Source organism: Chlamydotis macqueenii, chromosome 27, assembly GCF_036417535.1.
Source record: "Chlamydotis macqueenii isolate bChlMac1 chromosome 27, bChlMac1.mat, whole genome shotgun sequence".
In the NCBI taxonomy this organism is placed as follows: Eukaryota; Metazoa; Chordata; class Aves; order Otidiformes; family Otididae; genus Chlamydotis; species Chlamydotis macqueenii.
Window position 1 is genome coordinate 2,047,218 of NC_141582.1, and position 13,172 is coordinate 2,060,389.

General features: G+C 48.8%; 1 protein-coding gene across 10 annotated transcripts in view; it reads left to right on the forward strand.

Moving 5' to 3' along the window:
• LOXL2 (lysyl oxidase like 2) overlaps nucleotides 1-13,080 on the forward strand; it is a 58,382-nt gene extending 45,302 nt beyond the window's left edge. For 9 of the 10 annotated variants that reach the window (XM_086767767.1, XM_086767769.1, XM_086767770.1 and 6 more), the window contains 8 exons: nucleotides 1,759-1,910; nucleotides 2,606-2,773; nucleotides 5,242-5,407; nucleotides 5,630-5,873; nucleotides 8,369-8,484; nucleotides 9,084-9,220; nucleotides 9,877-9,988; nucleotides 11,378-13,080. In XM_086767767.1, the coding sequence (XP_086623893.1) occupies nucleotides 1,759-1,910; nucleotides 2,606-2,773; nucleotides 5,242-5,407; nucleotides 5,630-5,873; nucleotides 8,369-8,484; nucleotides 9,084-9,220; nucleotides 9,877-9,988; nucleotides 11,378-11,457 (1,175 nt within the window). In that variant the 3' untranslated portion in view covers nucleotides 11,458-13,080. Of the gene's footprint in view, nucleotides 1-1,758; nucleotides 1,911-2,605; nucleotides 2,774-5,241; nucleotides 5,408-5,629; nucleotides 5,874-8,368; nucleotides 8,485-9,083; nucleotides 9,221-9,352; nucleotides 9,425-9,876; nucleotides 9,989-11,377 lie in introns of all 10 variants that reach the window. The other variant, XR_015261203.1, reaches the window with a different exon arrangement.
• Nucleotides 13,081-13,172: the final 92 nt, after the last annotated feature.

The following is a 13,172-nucleotide window of genomic DNA, read 5'->3' on the forward strand; positions in this document are numbered from 1 at the left end:
CTCCACATGGCAGGAGGAGGAGGTTTTTAAGCAAAAGGATCCCACCTACCATCAGTAAACCAATTACATTTTCCTTTCCAGAGTCAGCCTTTTGCTTTGAACTAAAAGAAGCAAGCTTGAAGTTAGGTAAAATTTTCCTTTCCAGAGGAGTGAGTGAAAGCAGATTTGTAGTGATGCAGCACGTGCCCAGGAGGCTGCTGGTCACAGCCCAGTTCTACCACTGTCTGGCTTTGTGCAATTTTTGTCGTCTCTGGGTGCAGATGAAGAAATGGAGCCAGCATCCAGGATGTCACGTCCATGGTCTGTTCTCTGGAGATTTGAATGCTTTGAGACAGGTACAGCTCTGGCTCTGGGGGGCCCTCATCTCTTGTGTTTTATTTGAGAGTAGTGTTGCAGGAATGAAGAATCAACAATATGTCAGAAACGGTAAGGAAACCATTGCTTTTCTGCCTCCGTTACCAAGATGGGTCAGCCTGGCCTCCAGCAGCCTGCCGCTGTGTCCATCCTGACAGGGGGAACTCCAAATTGGACGCCAGTTCCTATATGTGCTGTCTGTCAGCCTCTTCCAGCTGGTGGAAGGAGCTGGTGAAGGGCATCACCGGGTGGATGCTGTGTTCTTGGAAACGTCTTCTGTGGCTTTTGCCTTGCATCACCCCCATTGTTGTGCTGGTCCTGGCTGCTGACCGGATACAGGCGCACCTCTGAGTCAGAAGAGCCTGGCCAGGGGCTGCAGTGAAACAAGCCACCCGCAGCTCACAGCACTGCATTTTGGGCAGATCTGCCAGGATTTTGTTTATGCCGAGTCTGGAGAGAGCACATTGACAGCAAAGTCCAGAAGTGGTTTTATTCTCAGCCTCCCGTCTCTGAAAGGTTCCTAGAAACTGTTGGAGACCAGAGGTTCTACATCTGCTGCTTGCAGGGATCTCCTGTCAAAACTATCCAGTGTGTTTCCATTAGGAATTACTCATGGATTAGATGGGCTCCAAGAAAGACTTCAACTGTTCTTCTGTGATGAGGATCATCTGCTGGAACCTCTGATTCATCCCCCCCAAAACTTCTTTCTAACCAGCTTTGGGCTGAGTTTGGAAACAGGACCTGAGAGCTTTAGAGGCAGGATTGTTGTCTTCTCAAATGTCTGTGTCTCTTTGGAAATGACAGTTGTCTGCTACCACTTGTCCAGGGAGGAACCAAATTATTCAGTCTGACTCCTGACAACTTGAGGCTATTCTCTGCAGCACGAAATGATGCTCACTCTCTTGTTTCCATCAGTGTTGGAGTCTGTAACACATACCTGCCCCCGAGTTCTTTCACTGACTTCTTGCACATCCCTGTAGCATTACGGTTTGTTCTCTAAGCAAACGTGTAGATGTCTCGTTTAAATGTCAGGGCTTGACTGGGAGCAGACTCCAGCACATGGACCCAGCCAAAAGGTCAGAATTTGCAAATTCCTCCAGCTGAAGTTTGTAAATTATGTAACAATGGAAACTTGGCTTTTTCTGCAATTCTTGCGTGCTTGAGTCCCAGAGACTACTGGAAAGAATTTAACGGTAAAATTATTAATAATAATCTTGCAGTGTTTTGTTTTATTTTTATAAGAAATCACTGGAATTTTTTTCAGGATTACCATGTTTTGAATGCTTAGAGGCCAGTGTGATGCCTGCAATGTATTAATAAACTGTTATTGGATATTTCTTCACCACATAGTAGCATGGGCAGAAGGTAAGGATTCTTTTCTGTTTTCTTCTTTCCCTCCCCAAGGCATGGGTCCAATTCATCTAAACGAAATCGACTGTACGGGCTTTGAGAAGTCAGTCACCGACTGCAAGTTCAACATGGAGTCGCAGGGCTGCAACCACGAAGAGGATGCTGCTGTGAGGTGCAACGTTCCAGCGATGGGTTTCCAGAACCAGGTGAGCGATCTGGATGCGAGCAAGCATGGCGCGGTGTTTTCATCCTGGAGCATCGTCTGCCCTCCCTTGCTGTGCAGCGCAGGGCGTCTGAGGAGGAATCGTTTCACCTAAGCTGTGCCTGTTCAGTTTGGATTTTAACATCTGTGTTGTATGAGACAGGAAGGCAAATAAGGATGATGCTCCCTGTTTGTACTGAGCTTTAAGCTCCTTCCAGTACAATGGGGCTTATAAAGGAGTGATGTGCCACTTCAGCTGCCACCTGTGTGGTCCAGTGGCCCCATAAAGCTGGTACACATCCCTGTTGTGATGGCAGCTTGGGTCTCATGACAGGTACCCAGGGGCTGCTGTCATCTGCTGCACTGAGCTTTAAAACTGGGAGGCAGACACAGGTTCCTCTAAGTAAACGCTCCTGCCAAAGGGAGTGGAGGGGGATGCTCTCAGAGGGAGCATGTTCCTCTCTTGCAGCTGGTACAGGCCACTTTCAGATTCTGAGCTGGGCTAGGCTGCTTCCTGTCCACAGTGGGAGACAGAGAACCATCAGCTGGTCTGCTGGCAGCTGGACTGAGGTTTCTGAGCTTCATGGCTTCAACCACAAGCCTTGAAAAGACCCTCAGCGTTGCTTGCCCAACTGTTGCGTCTTCCCAATACAGGCCGCTATGATGTTTATTGACATACGACATTTTTATGCCCTGCAGCTGCGTCTGAGCGGCGGCCGCAACCCTTATGAGGGCCGGGTGGAGGTCCTGGCTGAGCGCAACGGCACTCTGAAGTGGGGCACGGTCTGCAGTGAGAACTGGAGCACTGTGGAGGCCATGGTGGTGTGTCGGCAGCTGGGCCTGGGCTTCGCCAGCCATGCCTTCCAGGTGAGGCCCTCTGCCCTCCCCTGTGTGTGTTTCAGGTGTGGTGGCATGTGTGTGCTTGGGTAGGGGCTACTGAAGGAGGAGGATGGCTTATTTGAGAAAAAAAAAAAAAAAACCACAACCCAAAACCACAGCATTCAGCTTCAAAGCATTAGCTGGAGAGACCCTGGAGTTTAAACCTCGGTGCACAACAGCCACCGGAGGAAGTTCCGAGCAGAAGGAGCTGTTGCAGCTCTGGGCAAAGCCACTGTTTTCACACTACGCAGGGCTCAGGTTTCCTGGGAAGCCTGATCCCCTTAGCCCTGGTTGGGCTGGTGGTTACACACAGTTTCTTGTCCCTCCCTGAGTCGGTGAGGAGCTGAACTCCTCAGGCTGGCTGAAGCGTTGAAGCCAAACTTAACCTGGTGTCAAATTGCTTGAAAACAATGTAATTTTGCTCCTGTAGTCACTTCGCAGTGCAGTGTGTACATAGCGTGCAGCGGAGCTTGTGCTGGCTCCCCGGGTGTTTGTATTTCTTGCTCCTCTGCCGACAAGTGCCCTAAACCCTCCCTGCCTGCACACAACTAAGAACGGTACTTAATAACGGGATAAAAGCTCCCAGCTAACAGCCTTGGGATAACCACAAGGGAATGAAGCGTTCTTTCCCAGCGAAGCTCTTTGGCATGGCGAACGGCAGCCTGCTGTGCTGGCTGGAGGAAGGCAAGCAGCAACCCTAAGAGCTGGAAGGAGGGAGGGCAAGAGCTTCCCACCCCATTCCCAGATGGATAAACGGCATCAGGTGTAAGTAGCTGGTGTTGGCCATAACCTGAGTGCAAGATACTCCACTGATAATCCCTCAAGGATCACAAGATGAAAGAGGGGCAGACCTAGGTGTGACAGTGGATCTTGAAAGGAAATCTATAACCTCTGCGCCTTTATTGCTGTTCCCAGACACCAGGGAAAGCAGAGATTTGGGCTCCTAAAATAAACTGGTTTCTCCCTAGGACAAAGTAATTCCCTGCCGGAGCTTGCTGTGCTCTGGAAATGCAGCCCCTTGGAGGCATTTCAGCCGAGAATCAACCGTCACCAGCAACTTTGGGGAAACTCAGGCTCAAACGGCCCCTGAATAAATAAACTTCACGTGTGTTTATATGGATGGAAACCCACACACAGGAAAAAAAAAAAGCCTTAGATCAGTTCTGGAAAGAAAACCCATGGCCAGAGAGAGCATCTGCCGGTCCCTGAGGGACACGCTGGGGTTGGATTCCTAGGAGGGAGAAGGCTGGAGCTGGATTGCAGCAATCCCCCAGTGCAAGCCAGTTCCTCCAGCTTCTTTGCCTGCGTAGCTGCCAAGCAGAGCGCAAGAGCTGAGGATAGCCACGTACCTCGAACGCTGGCCTTTCCAACCGGCTGGCTCTATTGACATAGCCCTGAGAGCCCAGCGAGAAACAGGACATTTTTTCCTTTAGCTGAGACTGCTGGTATTTAGAACAGAAAAGGCCCTTATGCATCTCCCGGCTGCACCAGCATAAAGCCACACTGTGTAGAACAGGGCAGCCCTGTGTGCGTGTGTGTGAAGAGCATCGCTAACAGGGATAACAAACAGCCTGTTGCAATGGGAGCAATGGTACAGATGCGTTTTCTTTTCCTGGAAACATGCTCCCAGTTTTGATGCTAACAGATCTGACTTTTTTTTTTTCCCACTGCTTTCTTCCATCCCCTTCTCCTAAGCTTTGCAGTTGCAGCTTTACCAGAGTTTAGTGTGCTCAGTTTTGGAAGTGGTGGTGTGCTCTGAGTTAACTTTCTGTCATTCCCACAAATTTTGTAAAAATGGGTGATGAAGATGGGTAGTGAGCGGGGTTTGAACATCTGTGGATCCCCGCTCAGACCCAACAGACACATGCCCTGGGTTAGCAGAGCCTGTTAGTCCTGGTGCTCCTCAAATCCCTTGTTTCCATAGGTATTTCCAGCGTGGCTGTTAATTCTGCCTCTCCTCCTTGTGCAGGCATGCACTCTGGCATTATTGTGGCCCTCCCAAGCGCACAGATATCACAAGACAGATGTGATTTAACTGCCGAGCATCTCTCCTAAAGGCACGGCCTAGATGACTTAAACCAGCCCCAGGATGAATTCCTCAGCTGGATAGGCAGAGCAGGGTGGAAAAGTGAGTTTATAGCTGGATTAAAAACGAGCAGAGGTTTTAAAGCAGCTCAGAAACAAGGAGAGAGATTTGTTAGGTGTTCGGGGCAGGGAATGTGGTCAACCTGGGTTGTAATTCCAGTCCCAGCTTTCAACTTAAACTAATTTGGGCTCATTCCCTGAAGTTATTCTGCTTCAGCATCCGTTGGCATCCTTGAGCATCCGTCTCCTTGATAGTGTGGGTTCTTGTGTTGATCTTCCCTGGAGGGAGAGCGCGAGTTGCAGGGGGATGAATATTTCCTCAGCAGCCCAGTAAACACTGATCAGTACATGAAATTCCTTTTTCTGCCCAGGAAACCTGGTACTGGCACGGAGACGTCAGCGCTGACAACGTAGTCATGAGCGGTGTCAAGTGTTCGGGGACAGAGATGTCCCTGGCCCACTGTCGTCACGACGGAGCCGATGTCTCCTGCCCCAGAGGAGGTGGCCGTTTTGGTGCTGGTGTGTCCTGCTCAGAGAGTGAGTAACTCAGGTTTGATTTCATTTTGGCATAAGTGTTTGCCCTGAGATGTGCAGGAGAAATGGAGTGGCCCAGGACGTGTCACACCAGCGGCAAGTTGCTGCTGATGGAGCTGAGAAGGACAGTGTGAGGAAGGAGCTGGCCTCCATCTCTGCGAGACACTTGTGGGAGTTTTTTAGTAGCCCATCAGTTAATTTCCGACCTTTCTTCCCTCCTGCAAGCTGCCCCTGACCTGGTGCTCAATGCCGAGCTGGTGGAGCAGACAGCCTACCTGGAGGACCGCCCGATGTTCATGCTGCAGTGCGCGCTGGAGGAGAACTGCCTGGCCAGCTCGGCCGTCAACACCTCCGTCACTTCTGGGTACCGGCGCCTGCTGCGCTTCTCCTCCCAGATCCACAACAACGGGCAGTCTGACTTCCGCCCCAAGAACGGCCGCCACGCCTGGGTCTGGCACGACTGTCACCGGTGAGTGACACGGACGCGGTTTCGCACGGGCGGTGCCTCCTTCCAGCCCTTTCTCAGCTGCTTCCCTCACCTGGGAAAGGACTCAGGAACATGCTGTAATTCTGTGGTTTTTTTTTCAAATGCATCTCTGTTCCACAGCCGGGAGATTGTTTTGTGCTTATTTTTGACAAACAGTAAGTTCACCCCCATAAAACCATCATTTTTCAGGGGAAAGCAGACAATTTCAGCCAAAGTAAACCAGGGGGAGGAGAGAGAGCTGGAACCGAGCCATCCAGATGCTTTGCTTCAGAGATGATGGCTTGTTACGGGGCTGATTTTCTCTAATTTGGGCTAAAAGGGAGCTAAGTAACTTGTCCTGTCACCGTTGTAAGACTTTCGCTTTGTGAAAATATTAGAGCAGTAAATTCTCAAATCTAAATCCTGTAGAGTCTTCGTGAGCAGTGTGAGCGAGGTGGGGCAAGCAGAGCTAAAACCTGGGCGGCGCAGAGCCGAAGGTAACTAGGACCTGGTTCAGGGGAGGAGGAAACCCATGCCAGTGCCGTGGATCTGCCTTTCTGGCCCTGCTGGGAAGGGTCTTGGGGAGTATTTGGGCGCTGCAAGGCTCTGAGCGCGTCGCGGGCTGGTTGGAAAGGAGGGCGCTTGGATCACTTTGGGAGAGAGTGTGTGAGGTGAGGGTGGGAAAGGATGGGGAAGAGGCCGAGAGACATCTGTATGCTTTAAACTGGCTTCTGCTTGTACGGAGGAGGAGGAACTCTGTTCCTCTGCAGCCTTCCCAGTCTGTAAACAGCAGAATGTAAACACCTCTCTGAATGATTCAGACATACTTCAGAAACTGAGTCAGACTTGAGAACCTCAAACTTCTATCAGAGGCAGCCAAATTCGCCTCAAAGTCAACAGCTCCACCGCTGCAGAAACGCTGCTGCTTCCCTCGCGCCATCACTGGGAGCTGCTGCTCACTTGGCTTTTGATGTGCAAGTAGAACAAAAATGGGAAAGACCTGCAGCAGAAAGTGAAAAGCGATTAACTTCTGGCAGGTGGCGACTTTTTTTAGTTAGGGGAAAGGTAAGAAAAAACCCACTCTCTAAAGGAAAAATGTTCTCCCTTTCCCTCCTTGCTCCTGCTTTATCTGTAAATACATGTGCAGAGTGATGCTGCAATAGTGGGGGTTGAAAGTTTTTAAGCCATTATTATTTTTACAGCTGGAAAAGAGGATTTATACTTTTTTTTTTTTGGTGTTTGTTTTCTTTTTTTAAAAAAAAAAACTCCCAAGCAGTGGCTGAGCTATAGACTGTGCAGGGATTTAAGGACCCTCTCCGCTCTCAGCACCTATGGTTGCTTTCCTCTCCCCACAAAGTGCTCACGCGGTGAGTTTGCTCCCGATTCCAAGGCTGGGATCAAACTCGGCGTGCTGCATCAGCATGACCGTGGTTATGTGCCCGGCCCTGACCGTGTGGAGTGCACAACTGTGATTTAATCAGGTGCTTCCATCCGCTCCCTGCTCTGCCAGTCCCATGGACTCAACTGGACCGAAGCACAGGCTTAATTTTTTTATTTTTTTTTTTCCCCCCCACCCCGAACCAGTGTGGCAAGAAAAAGTGAATGTTCCTGAGTTCGCTGTCACCCAAACCCTGCTGTGATCTGGCTTTGCTAGGTAGGGCTCTACAGCACAGACTGCATGCTCTCTCTGAACTGTCGCTGCGCCCAGCAGCGCTGCAGCGTTCCCCGTAGCAGCCCAGCCCGGGCTGAGTTGACGCTAACACTTCCACGTTTAAAATTATGAAACGCATCATGTGTGAACTCAGCTGTCAGATTGTTTAGAGCTGAGCGGAGTGAGTGCTGAGAGAAGCTGGTTCCATCTGTTGTTAGTTTTCTGCCAATAAATTTACATTTTGCTTCTTAATATAGCTACAAATAGGCTAGGTTGCTGCTCTGCGTACATCCAGCCCTGTTGTGAAGGAGCAGGTGAAATATTTCATGTTCTGGTAAACTGACACGGCTGCTAGAAATGATGACCTGGCTGAAGATGGCTTTGACTTTTTTTTAATTTTTTTTTTTTTTCCCCTCCCCTTCTGTGCTGTTATAAAACGGTGTGGTCCTACGACAGCTGAGGTAAGGCTCTCACCTGGAGCAGCTTTAGCGCTTGAGATGTAAACAAATACCTGGGCCAGGAGCCAGCGTGACGGCGGCATGGGCGACGGTGCTGTGTAGAATCATGCCCAGGGGAATATTTCCTGGCTGTGATTTCCCTCACTCTTCCTCCTGTAGCACTTCAGGTGTTGTCCTGCATTTCCCCCCACGGCTGTGGGGATGGGCTGGGGGGTGAAGTGCCTGGACCAAGGGATGCAGCAGAGTCTGGGCTACTCACATCCAAGCCGTCGTGCCCCAGCCACTGGACCGTCTCTGCTGGGGCAGACTGTGTGGCCCTTTAGACCTGGAAATTAAAGAGGGGGTGTCTGTGTTGCCTAAAGAGAATTCTCCCTCTCTGTACCTTGCAGGCATTACCACAGCATGGAGGTTTTCACCCACTACGATCTGCTGAACCTCAACGGAACCAAGGTGGCTGAAGGACACAAAGCCAGCTTCTGTCTGGAGGACACGGAATGCGAAGCAGGTATCTCTGCCAGAGCCCTTTGTGCTGGGAATTTACTGCTGTGCCCACACAGACCAGTGGCCTGCGGGGAGTCAGAAGCCAGTCCTGAGGTGATGTGTGTATAGAGCAGTCTCTACAGGTGTAAGAGAATCCCTGGAGGCCCCACAGGCTGACGTTTTCACACCTCAGCTCCTCACATCCCCTTACTCTGAGCTGCTCTAAAAACCTACGTGTGCCTTTTCCCATTCCTGTAAACTGAGAAATTCCAAAACGTGCCTCTGGGTGATGAGGTTTGGAAGGCAGGAGCTCTTCTTAGCTGCATGTTAAGCAGTACATGTATTTCAATACAAGGCATTTAGCGAGACGCTGTCGTATTAAATCTCATCCCAAATACTGTGGGATGAGATCCTTGTTCCCTGCTCCTGGCAGGGGGGTTGGACTCGGTGATCTTTGAAGGCCCCTTCCAACCCAAACCATTCTATGATTCTGCTGTGCCTGTAGCTTCTCGCTGTGGAGCTGAAGAACAACCAGCCCTTCCTTTGGCACGTTCAAGGGTGGGAAATTCCCAGCCCCACTTGCTGGGAAGCCAACACTTTGTGCCTTTAACCCTTCTCATTTAGACGTGCAAAAGCAGTACGAGTGTGCCAATTTTGGTGAGCAAGGAATCACGGTTGGATGCTGGGACGTGTACCGTCATGACATCGACTGCCAGTGGGTCGACATCACTGATGTCCCGCCAGGCGATTACCTCTTCCAGGTACGGGGGGAAAAGAGGGTTTGAGACACTGCTGTTGCTTTTCTCTCCCGTTAGGGATGTCAGGAATGTAACAAACTGGTTTATTTGCACATCACCTGCAAACTTCTGATTTCAAAGAGATTCTATTTCCAGGATACCTAAAAGACAGAGAATTACCTAACAGGACAGCAAAGCATTAGCACATTACACAGCTCCCCAGTGGAGGTGAAGTGCTGTTTATTAGCAATGCTCGTGTCGTTTGGGGATTCAGTAGTGCTGTTCTTGTGCAGCTTGCAAGGAGGAAGCGAAGACAGTGCCAGTGCACGGTCTGTTTTGTGCAAGTGGGGGAAATGATTTGGTTCTAAAACCAGCCACTTAAACTGGAGAGGAGCGAAGGGAAGAGGAATTATTTTTGTCTGTGCTGCTACCGTGTGAAATGGAGAGAAGGTGTTTGAGGGCATATCCTGGTGCAGGGGGGAAGGTGTGATCTGGATCTGGCTTTAAGCAAGTCATTTCTGTCTCCTTGCAAAAGGAGTTTGGTTTTGTTTTTTTTTCTCTATTAAAAACAAGTCTTACGGTGTAATGAAAAAGCTGATTCTATCTCAGACTGACTAGTGACTGTCATATCCAGCTCACCTTTAAATAACTTCATGCTGTGTTTCTCTACCACTCGCTAGGTTGTCATCAACCCGAACTACGAAGTTGCTGAATCCGATTATTCAAATAACGTGATGAAATGCCGGAGCCGGTACGACGGGCAGCGCATCTGGATGTACAACTGCCACATAGGTGAGAGTGCCTTCCACGGGGGGAGGTTTAATGGCCGCTGTGCGTAGATCAGACTGCATCGCTGCCTCTTTGCTAGGAGCTCTCTGCGCTTCTGTTGCAATGTGCTTACGGGCTGTTTAGCGTTTATGTGCTTGGAAAGATGAGATACTGGGCCCAAACCACACTGCTGCTATTTGCTGTAGACTGTTCAGAGGCAAACAGCTGGAACAGCTGTATCTCTGCTGCAAGGGAGTGAGCTTTTCCCCTCCCAAGGCTGTCAGACATAAGGAAAAAACTCTCCTGCAATCTCAGAACTTGTTCAGAGTGCCCAAGGAGGTCCAGGCAAACAACAACTTATTACTGTTACCAACCTGGGTCTGACCTCCTCAGACCCTAAGGCTTCTCTTTCAGGAAAAGCAAACAGGAACAGTGATGTGCAAAGCAGAATAGGGGAGAGCCCTCTGCTCAACCCAGAAAGGAAAATGCTCTGCTGGCCCTTGAATGAGAAAGAAAACTGTTTCCTTGAATATATGTAAAACATTCTCACTTGCAATTTTTTTTTTTGTCTTGGAAATATCAAAACTAAAACTAAAGTACTTTAAATTTGCATTAACGGTGAATTGTCAAGACCTTTTTAAAATGAAATTAAATTGGGGGCTTTGTAAGATAACTTATTTTCTGTGTTAAAAACAGTTTAATAGCAACTGCTTGCCAACCTCCACGTAAAACCAGCGGTGAAGACAATTTCCAGAGCTGGCTGAAGTTCTTCAAGGAGTGTTTTTCCTGAAAAAAATCCATGTAACCACTGATTTTTCTCATTAATTTGTTCATTTTTTAAAGAAAATACTTGTCTCATGCATCACACTTCAGACCGCGACCTAGTTCAGAAAAGCCAAATCCATTTCATTTGGATGAACAGGCACTTAAGTGCTGGCTGAGCTCTCCAGCTGAGCTTGAAGGCATTTCTATTGAAAAATAAATGTATTTACCTTGCTTTTTGATAATTGAGAGACAATGAAAGGGCATGGTCCTCCTTAAGAAGAGTAAACAGAACCCACTTAGCAGTGGCCTCAAAGGAGGAGACCAGTTCACAGGTCCTGCTGGTCATCAGCAGATTTTTTTTTTAAGCAGCAAAAGTTTAGCAGTGAAATTGAGGGTAGTTTCTAGTCTGGTCTTCCAAACATGTAGAAGACTAGATCCAGTACTCCTGGGGAGTCTTGGCTGTTCCAGTTACGGTAAGATTTAATTAATTAACCTAGGAAAATCCTTGCTCTTTGAGTACTCGCTTTGAGTGCTTCCTTTTCCCAGCGACTGTTGCAGGTCACACAAAAACCCAGCGTGTTCTCTGCCTTGCGTTGCAACCTGCCTGTGCTGCCTCCTGCTCACCCCTGTGCTCTGTGAATTCCCCAGGTGGCTCCTTCAGCGAGGAAACGGAACAGAAGTTCGATCACTTCAGCGGACTCACAAATAACAAGGTGGCCACCCGATAGAACGGCGTCGCCTCCCGCCCCACTATTTAAAGAAGCGAGGTTTCCTGCTTCGGTTATTTCCCTAACCACTGCACAAAAAAAAAAAGAAAATCAAGCAAACAATCAAACTCTAAATTAGCAAGGTAAATTATTTTCTAAAGATGCCTTCCTTCCCAGTTTAGGTGCTCAGACCACCACGGGTCTCTTGTAACTCCAGTCCCTACTCCTGAGGTAGGTAGGAGCAGGCTTTCAGACTCGACTCTGCTCTGTATCTTCACCATTCCACCCTTCTCCACAAAGATTTCTCCCTCCACTTTGCAGCACCATCTTTACTCACAGATGTAGGTCCAGGCTGCAGCAAACACAATTTGCCTTCATTTGGGTACCAGCTACCTAAACATGTCTCTACCATTCGTCTTCTCCAAGGCATTAACCTTGGTAGCTCTAAGCTTTGACTCAAGCTTGAACGCACCATTGATGCAAACGCCTCCGTTTGTGACGCCGCTTCTCGAACACAGCTAATCCTCAGTGCTGCCATGTCATTACTCCATTTTAGCAGAGAAATGCAGGAAAGGAAAAAAAAAAAAAAGATTGGAGCAGCTTTTTCTGAGCAGAACGGCATAAAGCGTAATTTAATACTGCAGTGAAACTCTTGTATTCAGCAATCAACTCCCAGCGCCATCGCTTAGGCGGAGCAGCCAATGCAGAACTGTTTTCTACAAGTGCATGGGGGCTCCAGGAAGCTGCACCTCCCTAGTAACACCTAGAAGACTTTGCAGATCTCCTGATGATGAGTCCGCTGGCTGTGAACTTCCCTGACACAGTAAGCTGTTCACCCAACAGACCGTACGTACACCTGAATCTTACCTGCTCAGCTGGATGTTCCCTCTGTCTTGTCTTTAACGGATGAATTTAGTTACGGCATTGTGTCATCACTGTGCCTTACAGAGGTAACTTCCCAGCTTTCGTCATCGGGGATCGGGACCTGTGCTGTCACAGCCCCACCTGTGTAAGTTGTCTTTAAAAGGATTTTTTTTACACTTGGTAAATTCAGAATGGTGCTAAGTGCGTTCCTCTGTTTGTTTGAGGGCACACGTCGCTACAGATTTTCACACACATCTACTTGAATCAAAATGTCTTACCCAGAAAAATGTTTTCTATGCCATTTGTGTATTTCTGCTCCATGACAGTTCAGGGCCTTGTTCACAATTCCTGGTACTGAAACATTTCCTCCCTGTGTTTGTACGGAAGACTTCTAGAAAGCAGCTGAAGTGAACTGAATACTTTGACCCTTTCAGTCCACGCAGGGATTGTAACTGGCTCCATCTATCTTGTGTTCTCCAGAACCTACCTCACAGGGGTGTTGTGAGGCTTAAAAAATGCAGAAGTCTTTTGCTAATGCCTGTCAGAGAACTTTGTTATTTATCCAGTGGCCCAGAGGGTGGCACCTAGCGAAGGTTTTTAGCCTGCTGTAAGTTGGAAAGCTCCATTTTGTTCTCAGGATGCTGGACTGGTAGCAGAAGCAGGGTCTGGGTGTGTTGGGTGCTCTCCAGCTGCTGCCACAAGGTGTCTTGCAGCATCTGCTGACACCAGGCTCCAGGCACATCACAACTGACACGTTTTGTTTTTCTTTTCCTAATCAGTGGGTGACAACTTTCCTTGCTAACAGTGCAGCAAAGCAAGTCAGGCTCAGTAAATAAGGAAAACCCTTGAAACTCGCTTGCATTCAATGCTTG